This window comes from Anas acuta, chromosome 16, assembly GCF_963932015.1.
Source record: "Anas acuta chromosome 16, bAnaAcu1.1, whole genome shotgun sequence".
NCBI lineage: Eukaryota > Metazoa > Chordata > Aves > Anseriformes > Anatidae > Anas > Anas acuta.
In genome coordinates, this window is record NC_088994.1 from 11929589 (window position 1) to 11954167 (window position 24579).

At 37.5% G+C, this 24579-nt stretch overlaps 1 protein-coding gene across 1 annotated transcript in view; it reads right to left on the minus strand.

The window, feature by feature from the left end:
* The window catches only part of PRELID3B (PRELI domain containing 3B), a 61282-nt gene extending 48101 nt beyond the window's left edge, over nt 1-13181 (minus strand). The window contains exon 1 of the mRNA XM_068700078.1: nt 13150-13181. Within this exon, the coding sequence (XP_068556179.1) occupies nt 13150-13166 (17 nt within the window). The 5' untranslated portion in view covers nt 13167-13181. The remainder of the gene's footprint in view (nt 1-13149) is intronic.
* Nucleotides 13182-24579: the final 11398 nt, after the last annotated feature.

Below are 24579 nucleotides of genomic sequence, written 5' to 3' on the forward strand. Positions count from 1 at the left end.
CTAGTCAGGTACTCTGGTAATGTTTAGGTGGAAGGTGCCTTTGTCTAAAGAGAAAAGTGAGGAAGAATGTTACTGCAACGAACCCATCAAAAGTTTTGGAATTTTCTTCTGATGGAATCACTCCAAGTTACTGGATTCTGAATCTGTAGAGAAAGCAGGAGAAGAAGAGACACAGTGCTTGCAGTCACAGTGCTTACAAGTCACAGTGCTCTCTGGAATTCTGTTGTGCAGGCTTTAGAAAAGGCTATAGGACTTGTCTTGCACAAATATATTCCTTAGATAATCATACTAACAAAAAGGCATATGTCTGGTTTCAGGTGCTTTAGCTTCATGGCTATTTCCATTTTCATTTTCAAACTCCCTACATATTATTGTTAACAGTAGCATTGATGACAAATTTATATACACACCACTTTTAATCAAATTTTCAATTCAGTGCCATTCTATCCAAAAATCTCAAAAAAAAAAAAATATTTCAAATGCTTCAAAGTTTTGCAAAATCTTAAAAAAATTACAACCTTCTAGAGCAAATGGAAAATTTCTGTACCTATTAAATCTAAACCAGCTATAAAAGAAAATACGTTGTCAAGCACCTTTAGAAAGCATAAGACAACCCTTGCATCAAACCAAACCAGCAGCCCCACAGCATCTATATTCACTTCTTGCTTGTGCAAGAGTTTTCTTATTAAAATAATTTATGGATGTGTAATGAATTTGCTATATAAAGTTTTTTTGTTGCATAACGTTTGTGGCTAAATGACATGTTTTAAAGTGAAATTCCTAGATCTGTAATTTAGAAATATTCTAAAGGCAAACTCAGAAGTGCTGTGCAAAGAAACTTTCATCCTGTGTGCACTTCAGAGCATTAAATATAAAGACTTCTTTGTGATAAAACAGCTGTAGCTGGAACAAAATTGGGATGATTTTAAACTAGAAAAGAAAGAACATGTTAAACTCTATTTCCTGATAGAAGTAATCTTTCATATTTTAGTTCAGTGTACAGTGTAAAAATTTGACCTGACATTAGAGCTAAAAACTGAAAAAAACATAGATCTCTAAAAGCATTTATACATCTGTGGTGGTGTTTTTAGCAGCATCACTAAAGGAGGTAGTGACTCCACCAGAATCTTTTTAGCCACAACAGCCCTTGGAGGATTAAGGTCTGAATCACATGCATCAATGTGTGAAAACAGTGAGTAATGCTCTTGGTTTAAGTTACAGAACTTGAGGAGTTTGCATATCCAAATCCAACTGGCCATATGGCAGACAGCATTTTTGCCTTCCCAAAGGATATTGTACTCACACAAAACATACAAGGCTTTGCAGAAAAATTATTCCCTGACTTTTCACAGCAGAAGTGTCAGTCATGCAGTGATATTTTTAATTAATTTTCAAGAAGTTGAACATCAAAGCCACATGAGGGCACCAGCACAGAGAAAAATCTGTCTCAATCCTTCAAAGTTAGCAGCAGTCCTGATGATTCATTGCTTTGCTATAAACAAATTTGTTTTTTTTTTTTACACATGAATGCATCTCATATTTTCATTCCTTCCATTAAAGGATGCAAATAAACCAGCAATGATGATCACTGATAAGATCTATATTCAACATCTGCTCTACTCAAATACACTGTAAATATATGGATGTTAGAAATTTTTTCCTCTTTAGATGTGAACGTTTCTTATTGTTAGATGTGAATATTCCTTATTTATTCAAACTTTCCTATTAATCTCCTTTACTACTGACATTGATCTGCCTGGAAAACCCTAACTGATATATGTATGTCCACTAGGGTGGACGAGAAGGGTGCAAACCAAGCAGTGCAATCCCAGAGATCACCAACAAATACGAAGATATGCCTTGAGTATATAACCTATGAGAAAAGATAGAATGGACAAGAGCTGTTAAGGCATCAGAAATTAGGAAATATGCACAAAAACACTAAATAGAAGTTTATGAGTAAAGACTATCTCATCTGTTGTTCACATTCATTGTGCGATGATGATGGCCTTTATTTGCAGCATAAAAATTAAATATTAAGAAATGCTCCTCGTTGAAGGAGCAACCACGCTTGTAACAAATAGCTCAGGGAAGTTATGGACTCTTCATCACTTGGAAACTTCAGTAACAGTTTAGGCAAGTATTTCATAGAATCATATAGAATCACAGAATAGCACCATATATGCACTTAAAATATTTATATAATGGTCACATATTTTTTATTATAATAACATTAACAAATTTATTATTCATCATTATTGTTTGTAAATAGATTCCCCAAAATGCCATGCCTAAAATATTTAGGACATATGTGGCTATATATGCACCACTGATGTACACACATGGAATTGTATCTAAAAACATTTGCTTTGCATTACTTGCAATGTATATCATAATGTATGTCTGTTTTTGTATGCTGCCTGTTTTATTTACACAAGCAAATTTGTTCCCATTCACGAGTGTTTACATTTTAATCATTGTCATCTAGTTAAGTAGCTTTGCTAAACCACTGTATTTTTTTTATGATTTTTTTTTTAAATTTATTATTATTATTTTAGCAAATCTTTTGATCTTTTCATACTGTCTGTCACAGTATCCTTCAGGACAAAATGTCATACAGCTAGAAGAGCACATAATACAATGAGTGAACAATTGGCTGGTGGGTTGAGCTCAAAGGGTTATAGTAAATGGGGTTACATCAGGCTGGAGAGCAACCTTACAGAAAGCGATCTGGGGATTCTGGTCAACAGCAAGTTGAATATGAATCAGCAGTGTGCCCTGGCAGCCAAAAGGACCAACAGTGCCACAGGATAAAAAGGACATAAAACTATTAGATAGTATCTACAGGAGAGCTACAAAGATGGTGAAGGGTCTAGTGGCCATGACATATGAGGAGGGGCTGAGGTCCCTTGGTTTGCTCAGCCAAGAGCAGAGCAGGCCAAGGGGAGGCCTCATGGCGGCCTGCAGCTCCCTCAGGGGGAGCGGATGGACAGGCGCTGAGCTCTGCTCTCTGGGGATAGCGACAGGAACTGAGGGAGTGGCATGGAGCTGGTCAGGCTGGGTGTTAGGGAAAGATTCTTCATCAACAGGATGGTCAGGCACTGGAACAGGCTCCCCAGGGCAGTGGTCATGGCACCGAGCCTGCCGGAGTTCAAGAAGCATTTGGACAAGGCTCTCAGACATATGGTTTGATTTTTAGGTAGTCCTGTGTGGAGCCAGGAGTTGGACTCAATGATCCTTGTGGGTCCCTTCCAACTCAGGATATTCTGTGATTCTATTACTAATTTTACCTTAAGGATTCATGTGGAATTAAGGCTGTAGATTAAGTCTCCTGGCCTGTATTTTTCATTTACCATCAACATTCCACAAAAGTCATGTGAATGAAAAGGTCAATATTATTTTTTAGACTACAAAATACTGAGAGATTTTAATAGCACATTTAAAGTGTTTTGGTGGAACTGGATAAACATCACGTAGAAGCACACAATGTAAAAGCTGTGTCTTCCGCAGTTTGGTTATAAGCCATTCTCTTAAGTTTAAGCAGTACTCAAACATAAAAAAGTGCTCTTCTTTCTCACAGTAAAAGTCAATGCACCTACTGACTACTCATGAAAACTGCCGAAGTATGTTCTGTATTTATGCAATCCTTGAGTTTAGAAGAACTACAAGAGACAGTTAAACAAGGGATGAACTCGCCTGAACATTTGCAGATGCTCTGTAAACTGGTCAAAAAGGATTCTAGTTCCATGTGTCCATATACTATTTTATCTTTAAAGAGACACTATATGTCTTATTATCAGTCCCTAAAGAAAAAAAAAAAAAGGTACAAAAAGGAAAAAAAAAAAAGAAACAGAAGGTGATTCTAATAGTAAATCCCTAATCCAGTTTATTTAAGCTTCACAGGTTTTGCATATATGCATATTGTTGTTTCACTGACTGACAAAGCAAACAATGCTAAATACAACATGAGATTTATTATTATGAGTATGTACTTAATCCAGCAATGATTGGAAGTGTTTCAGAGTCTGAGCAAGTTCAGATATGTTAAACTGTGATTCTTTTCAAAGATTATTATGCCATTAACAAAATGAACAATTGGATGAGAGCCGTGGGAGCTGTGTTTCATAACCTACTGTGGTCTTGTTTTCCAGATGTCTTAAATGCTACTTAGGTTCAGTAGTACTGGTGACCAGGTCAACCACTCTAGACAAATGTAGAAAGCTATGTCTTTATGGAGTCAGGCTTCAATGTGTCTTTCTGAATTACACTTAACCCCTGCAAACTAAAACCTCTTACTTATTACAGAGGTATTCACAGTGCAAAATTAACATCACAACAAAACCTCTCCCCACTCCTTTCACACCGGTAGACCAATAGCCAGTGTTTATCTCCAGAAACAGTCCTATGATTTATCATTCCTTATTGTACTTATCATATTCAAATTTTTTCTTGAAATCATCCCTCACATTCCAAATTAAAACCTTTTGTCTCGTATACAGAGCTGGGAATATGACAGGGTCATTCAAATGAGCTGCTCACTCTCCTCTGTAAAAAGGAGCCACTACAGAAACTTCCCCCTCTCCATCAAAATGGTTAAAGCAAAAAGAAAAGAACAAAATCTATTTCTTTAGCATGCTTTGGCAGCAACCTGGGTTAGCAACCAAATGGGGCAAAGGGAGCCAGTGTTTTTCCTACCTGTGTTAGGAAGCTACACTCTGAGAAGAGGAATACTTTACTGGGAAGCTAAGCAAGAGCTATAATAGCTTGTATCTCAAAACCTGTACGTACAAATGCAATTACAAGATTGGCACAGCTAGTAATTTAGATAGTGATGTGCACATACATGTTCTTGTGTGTTGGCTGGAAGGAAGAACAGGGAAAATTACAACTCCTAAAAAGTTATTTGACCATTAACTCCACAATGCCTCTTAATGTTCCCATTGCTCACAGAGAAAAATTTGCATTTAGATCCTCAAATGGAAGGCAATACAAGCATACAAAACACATTATCATAGCCTCTGCACACCACAGATGGTTTTTATACCTTATGAAGAAGTTTTGCATAACTTTGTTGATTTTAGTTATGGGTTATACGAGCTGTAAATGAAGCAAATATTAAAAATTGAAACGATACAAAGGTCTTAGACCTCAAACCACTGGTTATCCAGAAGCAAGAATGTAAATACAGCTAAGTAAAGCAGAAAAAGCTGCCTCATCCTGTGCAATATTATAGAGTTTAAGAGATTATAAAAAGGATTTGCAAACTTTGATTTAAAAATATGAAAAAAGTAAAACACTCATTATTCTTATATGTTTAAAATGAAAAACACAACAGCTTTTTTTTTAAATTATTATTATTATTTTTTATTTGAACCAGATGTGGATATGCAGATGTGAACTGTTGGACAATAGTCAGAGAAGTGGAATTAGGGAAATATCTGTAATTAATAACATGCCTGCGGAAACATGTTCTGTACTTCAAAAAGAATTCAGGTGCTATTAGATCTGGGAGAACCTCCTTACCCTGAAGATGTTGACAAATTTGAAGAAATTCCAAGTAAGAAAAAAAAGGACTGCAGAAATAGATTACTTATTCAGAAAGATTAAATGAACCAATCTTCTTCTCTCAGTTACACCACTGCTGTCCAGTTAAATTCAATGACAATGTACCAACATAATCAGGAGAAAAGCTTGATTAAAATATATTAATTTGTTAAGAAAAGATTAAAGGAAGAACTCCCTCTAGGAAGGACAGGAATTGATAAAATGTTTTAAGGAAACAATAGGTTATGTAATAAAATATAAATAAATAAATAAATATTAAAAAAAAAAAAAAAGAAGAAAGAAAGACAGAGAATGTTCCACTGCAGTTACATCTACTAAATACCTCCTCTGGGGTGTTTAAAGTGAGGCTTGAACAGAGCCACTCACTGTACAAAACAATTATACACAGGAGGTCGCTAGAGAATGAGACCAAGCAGTTCTGCTAGAAATCTACTACTGATTTCCTGACATTCATAAAATCAGACACTCAGACACAATGTCTATATCAACTCCTCTCCATCAACTCCTCTCCACCTTAATTTACATAGCAGTGACTAATGCGTTACAAAAACTTATCCAAGACGGGTCATTTTACTAAAATGCAATTGCATTGCATTGCCTTTATGCACTTAGAATTCTACCAGATTTTCCATTTCATATTCATCAAGAGCACGTGTACAAAAAAAAAAAAAAAAAAAAAAGGAAAAAAACTCCTCAGAAAAAGAACAAAAATCACCAATTTTGGTTTAACTACAATGCCACAGAAGGGGAAAAAAATAAAAAGGTGGGGCCAAAAGGAGAGCAATCTTACAAGTTAGCATTGTTTCCTGGATAAAAGAGTCAAGAGTAAGTTAGACTTGAAAATACATAAATTTGCTGGCATCTTGCTTTTGGAAGCAGCAACTACTCCTGGCAACATTTTAATTTAGCAGCTACCAGGGAAAGAGGTTCAGAGCATGTACATTTATGTCCCCCAATCCATCAAAATTCTGCTACTGGGAATCCAGATGGAAATACAGAATGCAGAATGCTGTTTGGAAACATTCACATTACTCTTGTGTTCAGGGTTAGCAGTGGGCAATTTAGTCCAACTTTAAAAAGTACCCTGTCAGTGATCAGTTAAACCTGTTTTCATGAGTAGACAAGTGGACTGAATTACTTTTATTTGCTTAGACATTATTTCACAGAGTCATTCAAGTTGGGAGTTCACTAGTTAACTAGTTCAACCTTCTGCTCAGATCAGGGCAAACACAATCCAGCTTGAAAATCTCTAAGAATGGAGATTCAAGAGTTAATCTGTGCAACTTGTTCCAATGCATAATTATCCTCAGAATGATTTTTTTTTTTTTTTTTAATATATTTATGGCTGGAGTCTCCTGTTTCATCTTATGACTTGCTTCCCAATCTTCTAACACAGAGCTCAGTAAAGAGCCTGGTTTCATCTAACCAGTAACTGTCTCACAGCTATAGGCAGGCTGCAACTCAATCCCAAAGCTCTAGATTATCTTTGTGGCTCTGCACCGAATTTGCTCGTTTATCAACTTTCTTGAACTTGAAGGCATAAAACTAGACACAGTAATTAGGATGTGGACTAATAAGATGAATATAGGGGAATAATCACTCCCCTCAATACTGAATACATTCTTGGTGATACAGTCCATGATACTGCTGGCTGATGCTTTGCTCACCAGAACTCCTGATCCTGTCCAGAGGAGCTGCTACCCAGCCAGCCAACAATGGCATGCATTTAGTGTATCCCAGGACTTTGCATTTGTCATCACAGGATTTTGTGGAGCCCTAGTTGGTCCATTCCTCCATGGTAAATCACTCTGAAAAGCAACGCTACCTTCAAGTATACTGACTGCTCCCTCCAGTTTGGTGTCATGCTAACATAGTGAAGCTGTGTTCTACTTCCTCCTCCAGGTCATCAATAAATATAACAAATAGGATATTAAAGAGATATGTTCAAGAATAGACTCCTAGGAACTCCCCTGGTAACTGGACTCCAGGTAGAGTCAGCTATTAACCAGTTCCCTAAAAGCCCAGCAATCCTGCCGTTTCTTTCCATCCATCTAGTATTTAACTGTCTTGCACTAAAATCCTGAATTGGACACAAGGATGCTAGGGAAAACCATATAATTTAAGTAGAGCAAATAAAATGGGTGGCAATTTACCTTGATGCTACACATAAGCATTGGTATTGCATAAGGAGGAATTCCAGAAGCACTGTGTTCATCACACTTTGAATTCATCATTACTTAGCTCAGCTGAAACAATGTTAGACTAATACCAAACATTAAAAAAAAATTATAGCCTTAGCCTACATGCAAAGCACACATCCTGTGCCAAGCTACTGGAGCCATTCAGATGACTGCTACCCACCCCTATAGCTCTGTATAACGTTTCTGGTTTCAGAAATCAACAGAAATCTTAATCCAAAAAAGTGACAAAACAAGCCTGGTTCTTCATATAGTAGAGAATCCATCTAAAATTAAATGGGGTTTAATTTGCCTCCCAAACTCTAAATACCATGAATTTAAGAACAATGAGATACGAAACATGTAGAAGTCAGTACTCAAAATAGCATTTCTGATGGAAAGTTTCCAGATTGGACTGTAGCAACAGTAACTATGTTGCAGTAAAGCCAAATCTAAAAAAGCCACAAAAAGATATACAAAGAGAGACAGCCATTTCTTCACGCTTCCTCACATGCATATTTCCACCACCCTTGATCCCATGCTGCGTGACAATAAGAAAAAAAGTGCTTGAGTCAACAGAAAACTATTTAGTTGACTATCCTCAAGCTCTTTACATAGCTTGTATATCTTCAAATATCTTTGCCCCCTGAAAAGTTAAATTCATTCTACATTCTTCTGGGAAGACTCAGGGCTAGTGTTCCAACAGTTAACTTGGATGTTGAATTCCCTCTTTTTAAGTGTGTTGGATAATGTTGAAAAAAGAATATGTTTAAGCTGTCCATGAATGGCTGTCTCCTTTATTTCCTATAATCTATATAAATGATAACAGTAGCAGGCTACATGACTCCTTTCAAACAGCTTCTGAAGAGAAAGCCAAGAAAGGTAGTTAAGTGCAAATTAAATAACTAGTGCTTATGTCTTTTGCTTATTTTTTTTTCCAGTTATAAGAAATGAATCTCTTTAATATATGTACACCAGTGGCAGAACATTTTTATAGCTTCCCCTTCTTTTCTCTCACTATATGTATTCGAGTACTCTAAATCTGATTAGAGATTTTTTATTTTAATAAAGTAGTTTCATTGGAGACAGCCAACGTATCTATTCTTGCTAAAAGCAGATGTTAATTTAGCATGTTTTTCTTAACTAGTCTTTTCCCAGTAACTATTGCATCTTATGAGAGAGGTTTTCAGGAACATGTTGATTTCTCATTGCCACATGTCTTTGCACTTTGTTCCACTCTTCCCTTTGCTCTGAAACCTCCATTTACTTGTTGGGTGGACACATCTGGGTTCAGAAAGAACTAAGTTGGGTCTGTCCAAACTTTTTAACTAGGAACTTCGTTACATGGAGACATGGGAAATCAGAACAGACATATAAAGTTGGCTTTAAATAAACCAATTCCGAGTCTAGTCGTGCTTATGTGGAGCTTCACCTACATAAGCCATGCTGAGAAGCCTTGGAACTTCCACAAGTGATTTTAAAAAAGGAGCTTCAAAGCATTTAATGGATGGCTGTGTCATCAGACTACGTTCAACATATCCTTGAAGACTGATTTCAACTCAACATCTCAGGTTTGAGCATGTTTACAGTCAGCAATTCCCACTGGTGAAATTAATATGACTTAGATAACAAGAAAAAACAGCAAAGGGACCCAGTCAAAAAACAGTTTTAATGAAATTGTTGCTTCTTTATTTCCAAATTTTTATGGGCGAGGACGGAAAAGGCTGAGCCACAGGTCATTGTGGAAAAAATACTAGAGGAAGGATACCGATAGCTATCTGCCGGAGGACAAGACTGTTATTCAAGCAACCAAAAAGAGGAAGCATCATTCTGGAACACAGGAATTCAGGACAGGAAACGAAGCACAAGAATGTGCAACAGCAATGGCATACTGCAGGGAGACTGGATGTAGCTGCAGAGCAAAGTTCAGATACAAAAACTTCTTGATCGGCTGTGGATATATTCTGGGGAGGTAATCCTGAAGAGGTACATTTTTAGGGCAGAGACATCAAGGAGACCTCTAGTGCTTTTCCTTGCTATGAAAGCAGAAAGATGGGTGGAAGCACAGGTGAGTGAGTAGCTGACGAGCAGGTGCTGAAACCACCAGAGATAACAGCCAGAAAAATGAGCATGCGAGCAGGATCAGCAACAAGTAAAAGAAAGCCATGAACATGAATTGGCAATAACGCAGCCCAGACATGAGGGAAAGTATCAGTTCATGAATCCTGTATCTTGGTGGCAGCACAGAGGAGTATCAGAAGGATATTCAGAGTACCATGACACTTTCAGACCAACAAGGTAAGACCTTTGTCTCTCAGAGAACGGAGGGACATTTACTAGTAGACTTTTGCAGGCAGTGCTTATGAGGAGCCAGTCACCTTACTGAAGCAAAACAGATTCACAAATACTTTCCCTTCCTACAGCAACTGAGAAACATCATTTGGAAGAAAAGACTTCATAGCTCAGCTTTAAACTGTCTGCTTTCAACTTTGAGCAAAAATACAGAAATCAGTAAGTAAAGTGCTCCAAGAACACCTAAGCCTGCACCTTATTTATTTATTTATTAATTTCCCATGAGTGTTTGTAAGGCATTTGCCATTCTACAAAAAAGCAGAAATATGAAGAACTCTTAATAGCAATTAAATCCTGACAGTCCTTTGTTGGGATTTAAATTCTTCCACTAAACTAATCAAGCCACATTAATTCAGAAAACTTTTTACTTTATTAATAATGGTCTGTAGAATTGTATGTTCCTGGCAAATGTAAATGTTGTCGTAAATGAAAATAAGATTTGCTCAAAGCCACAGACCAGATCATGCTTCAGTTTGTAAAGGTTCTACATTCTGGTATGCTTTCGGTGAAAGTACATCTGAATACAGAGTGCAAAGAAGAGATTGAAAACCATGATTTAATGAAAACTGCTGTTTTCACGTTTTCTAATAAGAAACATTTATATTTTGCCAACATTGTGATTTTAGCATAATAGTTTCCTCTAAGCACTGACTGAAGTGGGTATAGGATGCAAATAAACGTATATGGGAAGATTTTCAGACAGGAATAAGCACTTTTCTGTGTATCCAATAATTACTTAAATAGATTGCATCTCTTTGGGATTGCACAGAAGTCTGTCCTCTCTAAAAAGATTTAAATATGCCAGTAAGGTGTAACTAGCTTCAGTTTACCAATGTTACTTACGCTTCCCCAGCTTACAGTAAAACTAAGCACATATACAGTAAAGAATTTGCTTTAATCTATGTAATTTCTATTGCATTCAGTTTGTACAAATAGAATGCTTTTCTACTTTTCCTTTCCCTAAACTGGGATGAAACAGAACTCTGGCAACAGCACATTTCAAAAGAAAACAAAAATGTCATTGTTTGTGAATATTATTAGCCTATTTTGTTCAACAGTGGTACAAAAATACTTGGTAGACATTGCAGCTAAATCATTTTATAACCAGTCCAGTGAAAATTGATAAGAAATCAATTCCTTGTGCTAGCTGCATAATGTCATTCATCACTGATCAATTCATCTTTCAAGTAATACCAAAAGCCCTCAGGATCTCCCCAGATGTAGAAAAAATGAAGCCCATGCTATTTTGTTTTGAAAATACTCTCAATTGCTAGCTCAGTTCAACAAGTTATGGACTTGTATTCATACTAATTTTTAGACTGCCATAGCAAAACAGGTTCTTCTACTCACTGAACAAAATTATCTGCTAGCAGTAAGGGACATCTAACTTGCACATCAGGTTGCAGACTAGTTTTAAAATTTACTATAAATGTTTATTTACGGTATAACCTTTTGTTTTAGATAATGTACAGAATGGTCATTGCCAATAGTGTCTGCAGGCTTTTATCTACTCAATGAACATTCCTCCTTCTACCTTACATTAGATATTCCCTCCATGAATAGTTAACAACAGCTCATAAGTTTCATCGTTAACTTGGACATGGAGGACTTAACACCTTATATGCATTTTATTACATGGGAAGAATAAGATCCCTTACGAAAAGTAGATATAACTTAATCCTTAATTCCAGAGCAATACTTAAAATGATAAGGAAGAATGCTCTTTCAACTTTGGGTAAAGGTTTTGGGTTTCTTTAAAGAAAACAAAAACAAAAAACACAGCAGCACAATGTGACAATAATACTGTCCCACAATTCACACAAACCGTGTTTCCAGTTTTCCGTTGATGGAGAACAGCCATCCCCAGTGTTAAAAAAGCAGTTTCCCCATTAGGTGCCCTAACAAAGTTTCAAACTATTCAAACACAGAGGCATAAATCAAGAAAACAACACTGGCGCAAGATGTTACATGTAAGTTATACTAAGACTTTAAAGAAAACCATCTGGGCATAAAATGTAAATACAGTCAGCGTACAAAAATTAAGAGCAAAATAAAATCAACCACACATTTTAAATGCCCTAAATACAGAGTCTTTACTCTGTAAGACCACTGAATTTTAACTTCAAACATCCCTCTCAAATAAAAGAACATGCAAAATATCACTGAAACAGAATACAGAGGTTCAAATAAAATGCATTTATTTTCAACTACTTGTCTTATTTAAGATATAGTTCTTTAAGACTGGGAACAATCAGTATGTCTTCAATGGTGGATATGAAGCAAAGCTGGAGCTTACTAGAGGGACTTGCCATTACGTCTTTTATTTTTCATTTGTACTTAGAGACAAAATGCAAACACTGAAACAGTGTTCGTACAAGAGATAAGGAAAACATGCCTCAAATGGATTATAACCTAAGTAGGCCTGAAGAACACCACTTGCCCAGCTTGCAAGATACTGCCAGAGAGATTTCCTAAACCACAATAAAACTTAACAGGTTTAGTTCAGATTCCTGTATTGACGTATGTTCAGTTTCCAAATGGTAAAAGTAACCTGGACATGCTTTATAGACCCAAGAGATTATGAGTAGCCCTGAGAAGCAGAAATAAAGGGAAAAAAACCCATGGACACATACACACTCTTGAGACAGGAGACTGAAGAAAGGTTAGAAAATAACCCTCAAAAGGCACTATATCTGTAAAAATACTACATTTCAGAGGTGTCTAAAAGGCAAACCAAAGAAAAAAAAAAGGCCTCTTTAAAGCCAAAACGTAGATCTTAAGGGCATAAAATACCAGAACTCTGGACTTTTCTTGCTGACAGTTCAGGTCAATTGTATAAGCAACATACTTGAGATTTGATTACATAGCTAGATTTTTTGTTTATTTATTTACTTTTAAACAGGATGCTCACTTGGGTTTAACTTAGTTTGGGGAAAGGGAAGTAAGGGAGATTTTGAAAACAAACAAATTACTTACAAATAGACAAGTCAAAAAAAAAAAAAAAAGGAAAAACCAAAAAGCGTCATGCCAAAGTCTCCTCTGTAGTGACTGGTACCTTAGGATTCCCAGCATGTTCCTCTTCCTTCTGAGACAGTGTAGGAATGGGTAGCAACCAGAAGGCTGTCATCCTTGACAGAGCCCAGCTCGCAGAAGATGAGACTCAGTTTGTCACTGATTTCTGAGGTATTTATCGGGACAGGGAATCCTGGCTTCAGTTCCCGGTTCAAGAAGGGAGTACGTGATCCCAATTATAAACCATACTGCGAGCAGCAAATGATGGCTTAACAGCATTTAAAGCTGAAGTTTAAAATACTCGTGCAGTTTGTATAAAACAGATGTGAAATTTCAAACTAAACAACAGTTTTATTAAGAGAAAAGAAGTTGAAGCAAGAGAGGAAAGCAGTGTGTCCTCCTCTGCATCTGAGGATCTGAAAATTCAATGATGGTTCTCTGACAGCAAATGTAATATGTTTCAGTTTTCCTGCTGAGTTGTTTTCATGCTCTTTTTCCAAACAACTTTTTCCTATCCTGCTTTTCATATTTCAAGGAAATTTAAGCCACATGTGATTTTTTTTGATAGGTTTAATCTGTTTATTTAAAAATGTGTGTCCCCAAATATGACTTTTTTTTTTTTTTAATTACAGTCTTCTGTGTTGAAGTTATTGTGCAAGATATTGTATTTACTTCGAGCTTCTGCATAGAATCTCCATCCTTTCTTTACCATTTATTTCTACATAGGAGCCCTAATGTATGTATAGCAGGGCCTGAAATCACCAATGTATTTTTTTTTCTTGCCTACTTGCCTAGGCCATCTAATCTGGCATAACCTGGTCCATATCCTGGAAAGACTGTATTTTCTGGAGAGATCAGTCTCTGGATTTAACTGCTCTTGGCTTCATCATGCTTTATTTATTACTAGAGCCTGCTCATATTGAATATGTTCTGTATAAAAAGAGTTCCTGTGAATTATTTATTCTATCTGATGTCAGGCAAAAGGGCTTAACAGTGTTTTCCTTTTTTAGTCAATCTTTTCTAAATCGTCTGACCTATTGGGCCTTCAGTTTCCCAACTGTGCAGACCTATTGTCTTGACCAGGAACAATTGGAATGGTCCTGGAGGTAGGAATTGATTCTTCTTACACATGTGCAGTACATCTAGCAATCACGTCCTTCCTCTGTTTTGGCCCTTCAAGATGATGTTACAAACCAAACATTAAAATAATAGTAATAAAAAGATAGTTTTATCTTGTTTTCTAGGAAGGCCTCTGTAGACAAATGCTCTTCCAGTCTGTTCTTCAACACTGATAAATGTATAGTGAAAAATGTATGCTGATCATTAAGCTGAGAAGTCATGGCAAGTGTCAGGAAGGCAAGAACAGGAAAGTAAATAGTGCATCAAAGAAAAATGTTCACCAAAAACTGGCAACTAAATCTGAGCCTTAATAGAATACCACAGACTGAGAGCAGAATTTTCTTTCTATGTTACAAATAAAATGTAAGTCTTAATTAAAGCTTAACATATTTCTTCCAAACCACTGATGTGAACACATGCAGAAAATACACTGGAGATCTACACTGGATGATGTGGCATTGCCCTGAGTTGTGCTGGATTTGAATGAAGTGGTTTTTCAGGAATAATTTGAACTGTGACCCAGGCTTTTCCATGAATGACAGTTTCAATTGGTTGAGATATTCTGAAATTACTGGAACCATTTGTTGAAAAAAAATAAAAAAATAATATATCCAGAATATCAAGAAAACTACTTTTAATTTCTGGAAAAACACACAAGAAGTAACAATGGCACAGTGCCATTGTTACACAGTACCAGAACTCTGCAGAGTAAGAGTGGAAAAAATACATTTGATTAACACAAAATGCAACTCCCCCTCTTCCACCCTCTACCAAAACCCATGAAAAATGGCTTCTGATGGTTTTAATAAATAATCATGGGGGATTTATGGGAAACATATTGAGTTTAAACAATGCTATGCCCTTTATCCCACTGCAAAGTGCAATATCTGGACATTTTGCATAGCTGCTGTGCCTGTATATACTCATAGTTTGCTAACAGGAACCACAAACATAATACCTCTGACAACCGTAAATCTGTTACATTATTTGTGCTGCTGCTTCATAACTTCTCCCTAATCTTGCTTTCTCTACTTATTTTGCTGGCAGTAAAACTCGGTAGATTAATAATGTTATTAATACTTCACTTTTTCTGCCAGATCTTCTTGGGTGGCCAGTTTCTAGCAGCACAACTAACTTTACTTGCACAGCTGTCCTTATACTTCATGCCAACCCTTTTTAGCATTTTCACTATATTCTGAAAATTTTAAGGTCCCAGTGATTTTTTAGAACCTCAAACATAAACTACTGGAATCAAACACATTAAAGCAATAATAATGATTTATTAGTAACTTGTGTATATTTTCACCAACTAACTAAAGGCAAATAAAGGTATCTAATTGAAACTCTACCTGATCAGATACTTTTAAAACTAGTTATTCAATGAAAAACTGACAGTCATTACTCGTTTCATATTTTAGGTTGCTTAACTGGAGTCTAAAATAACCTTCAACATCCTTTCTGCAGCTAACTCATATTAAGACAGTGACTTTCTGCCCACCACTATCATAAGGATGGACATATAAAATCCTTGCCCCTAAATTCTGATTCATCACAAAATGAAGATGAATACTTCACCCCCCTCAGCTAGATATCATTGCAACAGATAGTCACTACCAGTCCAACTTCAGTTGGTATAGACATTAGGTAAACTTTTCCATGCAAAATTGCAAACATAAAAAGCAGAAAATCTGACTCCTAATCCTGTATTCCAAATCTGAGAAAATACTAATCAGTAAAAGAGAAAAAATGTCAATGCAACGATAAATTATTTGACAAGCAGGGACAATCAATTTCACGATGCCCCTTCGAATGTGTGAAGCATTGTTTTTCAAAACCCAAAGACATGGAAACAATTGCACTTCAGAGTGAGAAAGTATTATCACAACTCTTTTGTTCTTCCAGTTCAAATGTGTGTACACATGTGTAGCCCTTGCTAACAGCTGTGACACATTCTGCCTCATTAGTTCAGCAAGGTACATCCAGACTTCACAGAACAGCTTGAAGCATCATTGCTTCTTTGGAAGTGAAAGTCAATAAAAATACTGACAGAAGAATGCAGCCAGACTGTTAAAAGAGTTGCACAAATTCCAGTCCTTCTTCATTCCCTCCCTCACCAAGTCCTTCAATCAACAAAACAACTTTTTGAACTTGCCTTTTGTTCTTGTTTACCCCGATGCTATTTTCAGTGCTTATCACACTGTGTTGTCTAAGAAATATGAAAAGTACCACTACTCAGAAATAATCTCAGATTGCCTCTCCTCATGTCCTCACACAACCATGGCCTGACAAAGTTTGCAGCTGAAGAATTTTTGCTAGGGAAATAGCGTAATACCTAGGAAGCTCAAATGGCAATCTACTAATCTAAACAGCATGGTGCCTGGTTAGCTATTTGCTTTACAGAAGCACTTAGAGGCAAAAGCAGAAGCACAGTCATAGCTATGTTGGCTGTTAGAGGAATATACTTGACCCTTAGGAACAGATTAGCATCTCATTTTCTTTCTTTATCCTGTTTCTTTACTCCTTTTCTCTACTTCCCCCATTAATTCCCCTATTGTATTTTTCTACTTTTGTTTTGTTTTGTTTATTTCTTCTCCTTTTGCTGTTTTATATAGGATAGATACTTCTGTGAAAAATCAGTTAATTGACTTTCTTTTTTTCCCCTTCCTTTGCCTGTTGTCTTTCCCCATTCTCTCCCCTATTTTCCCACTAAACACTGCTATCTTCACTGTCCTATTTCAGTTAATGTCCCAGTATTTTTCCCTAGGAACTAGGGAAGAACATTCTTTTAGCACCCATCCCTTTCTTACCATCTGATATACTAGCACTTACTTTACAAACCCTGACAAGGTAGGGTGAAATGTAGCTATGGAAAATGTGAAAAAGGGAAGAGCTGCACCAGTGGCATCCAAAACTTATGTGCAGGTTGTATGGTGCACTTACTCCTCTTCTACTTTTCTTCCTATCTTGATGTTTCACCCACCAAGAAGATAATTTATGGACTTAAATGTACAAAACGTATGGAATTTCTGTTACATCTGAAGTATTGCCTTGCTGTTATTCCTAGGCACATGTTATTAAACCAAATGTGAGGTCAAGACCTTTGAGAATAAGCACAATCACGTCAATGAGAACAGCTAAATAGATTGAGAATTCCCTTGTTACATTAGACTTACATTCATCTTGTAACCCTAGGTATTTATTTTGCAGACTTCAGGTTCTTCTGGAAAGAGCTGTTTCTCTTGAACCTTCAGGAAGGATGCTGCCATTTGTTCTTCCAAAAAAATCAGACTAAACACAACACAGCCACAGAAGGAATTGCATAACTATGACTACCTTAGATATCTATGCCACATCTTTTACCAACAGCATCTCAAGCGTACAGAAGACAGCTTCTGAACTGTGTAATGACCTTGCATTTTGGACCTGAATGGCACTCTCTTTGCCATAAGATCTTCTAGGCCTACAAAACACACATAAATGGACTCTGTGATGCACAAAAGTACCTGTGCACCATATATACACTGTAGAAAGGATTAGAGCATAGCACTTACAGCACTTACATTTTGGCCATTCATGAGCTTCCTTAACTTCATTTAGTTAAAGCTGCACCAACCCTAGGCCACATAACCTGCAAAAATGTTCCACAGTTATGATCCCACTTTTCATGCCATGGCTCCCTGCTCCACATACACAGAGTCTTTCTGTGTATTAGAATGATTTAATTGACCAATTAAATGCACCGAACTTGAATATGCCTGGATGATGACATGAGAGCCCTCACAACACCAATGCCGAACTTGGCTTTGTGTTCAGACATTGCGTGATTTCATGCCAGCAAATGGTATGAAGAAAATCTGGAGGATTATAATATGCCAGTATATAATATAATGTATTTGCAAACCTAGCAACAGTTAGTAAAGGTTCATGTTCAGTCAAAGCTTATCAACAAAGAAAGCTGCTCTCAGAGGGCTAGGTGTGAGCAGCACTCGCAGTTTGTCATGTCACACTGTTTAAATAATAAAGGTTCATTTTTCATTTTATTTTCCCTTTACTAGTTCATACAGGCAGACACTTGTTTATTTCTCTCTGGAAGTCTTTTCTTAGTGAGAGATAAGTTACTTAGGGAGAGGAAAGGTTATATATTCAAACATGGTGTCAAGATTGTTGCTAGACTGATGAGTCTCAGCTGTCGATCCTCCAGAAGAAGAAATGGCTGGGCCTAGACTTGTATTTAAAATTAGATTTGCCAAGCAGTTGCAATAAGATGACACTAACTTCATTAGTAGCTGGTAACTGCAGCAGAGCTTCTATTTATACTATACTACAAAGCAGCACCACAAACAGTATCTTACTGATGTTGTTTAGTACAAATCTGAAGAGGAGATTTCCTACAAAAAAAAAAAAGTACTTGTGACCAGCCTGTTTGGTTTTCATGTGGGTAAATAAACTATTTGCGCTCAGTATACTGCGTGCTGTATGTACTTTAACAGTCTTGTCCACCTGGATACATCACATAAAGTAAATCAGGTTTCTATTATTGATGTGCACATTTTTTGCTAGTGTATATGTTTTTAAGCCTTGTTTGCAAACTGACCTTACTATATAACAAGACTGGCTGGTAGAAGGCACCTATCTCATCCACAGATCTGTAAAAAATGTTCCTGCATATCTGTGGTGCAGCACAGGGTTTTTGTTTGTTTGTTTCTTTCATTCTTTCATTCTAATTTCTGCAATCACCTGCATGTCACATCACTAAGCCACGCTAAAAAAAAACAACAACAAACAATCCCCCTCAACCGCATCCACACACACACAAAACAGCTTGAAACTGATTAACAAGGCAAACAGGAATTGTCACCACATGAAGGACCAACCATTTCTGCAAAATCCAGTCTCTCAGTTAAAAATCCAGCAGATGTTGTAAAGCACCCTTCATGGACAGAAGGGCCAGGAACCACACAATTGACAACACAAGAATTAAGCTGTTATTCCAACAAAGCTTCTACATCTCCAAACAAAAGCAGCTGTAAAAAGCAGCATCACTGCAGTGCCCCAGTACACCTCATGTTGTTTCTCCATCCAGCTCCTAGGAGCTCAGCAGTGGCAATGGCAGGTACTCACCGCTCCAGTAGTCCTGTGTGTCCCTGGTAGTGACCTCTCTCTGCAGCTCTGCTCCACACAGGACAGCTGACTCAGGGTTTCTGGTTCTCCGGCTTTGCAGGGAATGCAAAAAATGCCCTCTTCAAAGGCAGCCACGCAGGCTTCAGGTCAGTGCACTTCAAAAGGGGAGCTCTCCAGGAAGCGCTGTCAGAGAACACATTTCAAAATTTCATTTTTGGATAATAGGCTGAGCCAGAGTCTTCAGGACATACCTAGTCTCTAGCCACCTTCCTCCATCTTATCTTTACACCTCCCCTTCCTTGTTTTTCCCTGTCACTCACACCACAAACAACTGAATACAAATATCCTATGAAGCTGCTATGGAAGGAAAAGCAGGCCAGAACCCAAACCCTTGTATGTCCACACCACTCCCTCCCTCTTCTCATCTCCCTCTAGGATGGCTCCTGCTCAGCATGATTTGGATTGGTACTCATGTTTGCTTCCTTCTGCCACCGCATGTCCCAGAATGAGCTGTCTCTCTCAAGTGGTCTGTCTCTCTGCTTTGCTCATTTGTAAGTGTGCCAAGGTCTTTTGGAGGGACAGCCACCTCAGTTTTCAGCCTCTAGCTTCTTAATTGCAAGCAACTCTCAGTCACTATCCTTTACAAACACAAGGAGTGTTCAGATTGATTGTATTTTGATACAGAATTCTCTTTGGGAACATGTCCAGACCTGAATAAATTTCTATGAAAATAATTATTTCATGCACCATTGGGTTATGTGAAACAGGTAAGAAAATAGTAAATCATCTTCTTATAAAACCCTGTTATTTCCACAAAGACAGAGGTTGTTTGGACCTGGGAAGTGAGGTCAGGTTCAGATCCTGGGGAGAGTGGTGGGTAGTGGTAATAACACTTCAGATTTATGCAGTGTTCCTTATCCAGAGATCTGAGCTCTGTCTCCAGTATATTACAACAGCAGGATATGTTATCTTATGCAAACTCCTTCCTAAATTTCACAACAGCTGAAACAAACAGGAATCATTAAATGTGTGTGCTAGTGCTCTATTGAAGGCTGAAAAACAGCCATACAGGTCCTTCTGTACTTTGCCTTCACTGAAATATTGTAATATGGTTAGAGCAGAGCATTTGTCCTCTTCGGTGTTTACCAAGTATTTATTTTACTTCTAATGGTATACATATATTAAAAATTACAAAAGCAAGAGGAAAAGAGAAATAGGTGACACATCTCTCCTCCTTTAAGCAAGTTACCCGACTGCAGCCCATACAAAATGCTCAGTTGCCTTTTACTACATCTGGTTCAAAGGCCACTAAAAATGTGATTCTTTCTCTGGACATCAAAGGGCTCTAAATGGGGCTGTGTGTAACAGAAGGGGAGTCAAAATTAACTTCAGCTTTCTGGCTATAGACCCCAAGCAAAAAGTAACTGAAATAATTATCAGATGATACTGTTTTCTTGAGAACCCACTGATTTCAGCACATTCTTTCACTCAGCCACCTTGCTTTGTGCGAGTGATGCAGAATGTGCTGGTAAACACATGGTGTTTGCACACCAGTAGGATCTTTCCTTCCATTAACAGAAAAGAACGTTGTGATTAAGAAGGAAGCAAGAGAGTGGGAAAAGAGAGATGGATGGTGTATACGCATAATAAATAGGTTGGTTGCATTTACTTAGCATCACATGTGTATTGACCAGGTTTTTCTCCTGACTGGCTGTGAAGCTGTAAGAATAGATGTCACTGCCAAAAATGTCTCCACTACTGCTGAAACCCTACCATACATGTTAAATACAGGCTTTATTTCTAGTGTAAATATGTCCTAGAAGGTTAGCTTTTTAAGTGGTTTCTTTCAGTAACCAACCTTATTTAAACACATCTGGAACTTCTTTTTAACTCAGAAGTGTTTTGTGTAGTCACCTGTGTGATGAAGGTTAAATGCTGTGGAATTATGGCTAGGGTTTCTGATTGCTTCACAATCACTGGAGTGTATTTATAAAGTGAGGATAACAAGGGGCAGAGAAGTACTAAACAAAACCAAGATTATGTTCCTAATTGAAAAGACAGCCCAGGGTTTTCAAATATAAAATCTGGAATCTAAGCTTACTTTTCTTAATCTCATTTGTTACAGCTGCTCTGCATTCCAGGACTCCTTCAGCCTTGACCTCATCTCTGAGATACATTCTCCCTTCAGTAATTATAAATTCATCTCAAATATACACCATTTACACCCAGCGAGAGCATAGATCTACTGATTGTCTTCCCTTTAGCTCCTTGGGTGTCCCTAAGAATGGGGAAGTGTCCTAGCACAGGGGAATTCCCATTGCGCGTAGAGAATTTAGCGAGCTCCCACAGCCCCCGCGGCTGGGCTGTTCCTGCACAAGAGCAGAGAAAGGCATGTTGGACATGGGAAGACTAGAAGGCATGAGGAGGATTAACTCTATGTTTTGTGTGGGGATCTCAAAATTTTTGAAAGTATCAATCCATCCTAAAGATTTGAAACTGAAACAGAAAAAGATAATACGGATTGGATCTTTTGGTGTCCGGTCTATTGGGAATCTACCTCCATAGCTACAACCTTGCTTCAAACGTTGTAACAATGGAGGCATCCATCTTGCTTGGGATGCTTGCTTGGGTCCTCTTTTTTTTTTTCTTCTTTTTTTTTTTCTTGTTCCCCCCCCCCCCCCCCCCTTTTTTTTTTTTTTCTTTTTGGTAATAAATGAAAATATAATCCTTAAATATACCATAGAATGATTTGGATTGGAAGGGACCTTAAAGATCATTTGGTTTACAAAACTGTTACCATTCCATAGGTAATATGTGACCCAAACAAATAACTTGATAATCACCGTAAATGAGAATCAGACCCACAATGTCAAGAAGTATTAATACCTTTGATGAGAGTCTGTTTCTTCCTGTAGAGTCTGTCTTATCTTCTTTTAAAGTTTGAATATGGTCATTTGACCAAAACCTTGCCCTTCTCAATTTCTGAACCTTGATAGCTAATTTCAGAATATATTTTATCACTTCTTCTGTTTACACAGCAGTCAGTATCAGTGCTGATACGGTCTTCCCTGGCTTTTCAATGTTTAAACAGCACACAGAAGAAAAAGTAGGGCAATGTAGAAGAGGCCTTCAACATAACATTTAAGAAAAATAGAGCAGGTTTTTTTAGGAAAATTTGTGCAAATAAATTCACAACACAACATGAACTTTTTAGCCTGTTAACCTATAGATATGATACAGTTTTATATTACTCATTCTGTTACTATGATCATTTTATATTACTATTGACAAAATCATTCTGCAACAAAGAAAATTAAATTTAAAAATTAGAATTAGGAATAACATATTGTTACTTATCACACCAGAAACAAATAACCAGTACTTCCTATAAGCTTCAGGGGTGAGTTCTGTTAAACAGTAACTGCACAGTAAATCCCTATTTTTTTCTATTTTCAGATATGTTAAAATGCAGTCATAAGCATTTGTCAAAATCAGTCCTGTATCCAACAGTATCAGGGTACTATATCTAGAACTTGTGATTTGAAGCAATTAATTTTTCTACTTATATACATAATAGAACTAACTTCAAGATCATTCTTTTTTTTTTTTTTTTTTTTTTTCTCAAAGATGTTTTGTCACTGTATCTTTCAAAATAGCAGCAGCTGCTATATAACTGTGAAGCCTAACTGTAACTCTGTTGATGCTTTGAGAACACAACTTTAATATACACAAACCCACAACCCAGCAAAGCAATAATAAACTTTAAAGGTAAATAAGCACTTAGATCAAGCCTGAATGTCAATATAACACTAACTTCAGGAACTTAGGTAAGATCTGTTTTCCCCCACTGTATTAGTTATGAGAATATTAATGGCTGCAGCAAAGATATTTAAAACTATCAGAACTAAAATCACCAAAGACTTTTTACAGTTTTACAGTTCAGTCGTTGAATGTTGTCACTATCAGAGCAAACTGCTTGCAGCTGGCTATGTCTGCATGAACTGCACTCACTACAGTGGGTGCAAACTTTGGGGACTTACTGAATTCTTGTCTTTTCTAACCGGTCTTTGAATATAGGGCTTGATTAATGCTCCTGGCATTTTAATTCTGTATTGTGATGTCTTGTCATTTCAAAACCCATGTGAAACAAAAGCATTTTAATTTTCCACAGAGAATCATGGTCTGGGGAAAACCAGAGAAAAAGGAACTTTCTAGCTGCTAATGTCTTTAATGAACATCATGCTTTTGTTATTAGCTGTGAATATGGTAGACCAAAGCTCTCCCACAAAACAGGCAAACTTTAGAAACTGACAAAAGGCAGGGTTTGACAAACTGACAGAATGTGACATCTCGATGGGGTTTTTGTAAGTGTTGTTACTCAACAGTCCACAGCTGAAGCTGGAGCTGGGGGCAGGGCCGGAGAAAGAATGCGACGCGGTGGAGAGCAGCATTACGCCTTCAAATAAATAACCTGAGGGATCTTGCAACTAGTTTTCTACTCGTGAAACAGATTTTAGGGAATAGACTGAAATGGCATGATACATACAAATAATTTTGATTTCAGCTCTTTCTGGTAGTACTGAAAGACACTTAAACAAAATATCCTGTTTTGATTTAAAATATCCACAATTAAATTTACTAACCTTTCTTTATATGCCATCTGCAACATATGTTCCCTATAATAGCTTGTAATACACTAACTACCGTAAGAAAAGATATAGCAGACTCCCTTAACCCTTAAACCCTTGCCTATTATCACTTAGTGGCTTATGTTATGATAACAAACGAGGCCACGGGCAGTAATGTTCTAGGAACAAGTGCCAGTTTTGTATGCAGCACGAACCCCCTTTTACTTCAAGTTTACTTAAAGCTCTTTAAGTTCGGTAGGTTTGTCCGGCAAAGAGGCGCTCTTACTGAAGGGAAAAACGAAAGTAGCAGCGAAGTGATGACTTAATTTTCACCTGGGAAATCAGTGATAAAGTCCCGGAGGGAAAGCCCCAAACACTACTTCCTAAACCCGTAGCCCAGGACTGAGCCTCAACCTCTTGTTTCCATCACAGGGGCCACCCTCCGTCCCCTGGGGAGCGCCCAGAGGACGAGAGGAGCGGGCACCGTCCGAGGGCGATGGAGCGCGGGCGGCAGAACAAAGGGGGGCGCAGGGAGGATGCTGCGCGCTGCCGGCCCCTCACCTGCACCGGGCCGGGGGCGGGGAGCGCCCGCCCCGGGGGAGGCA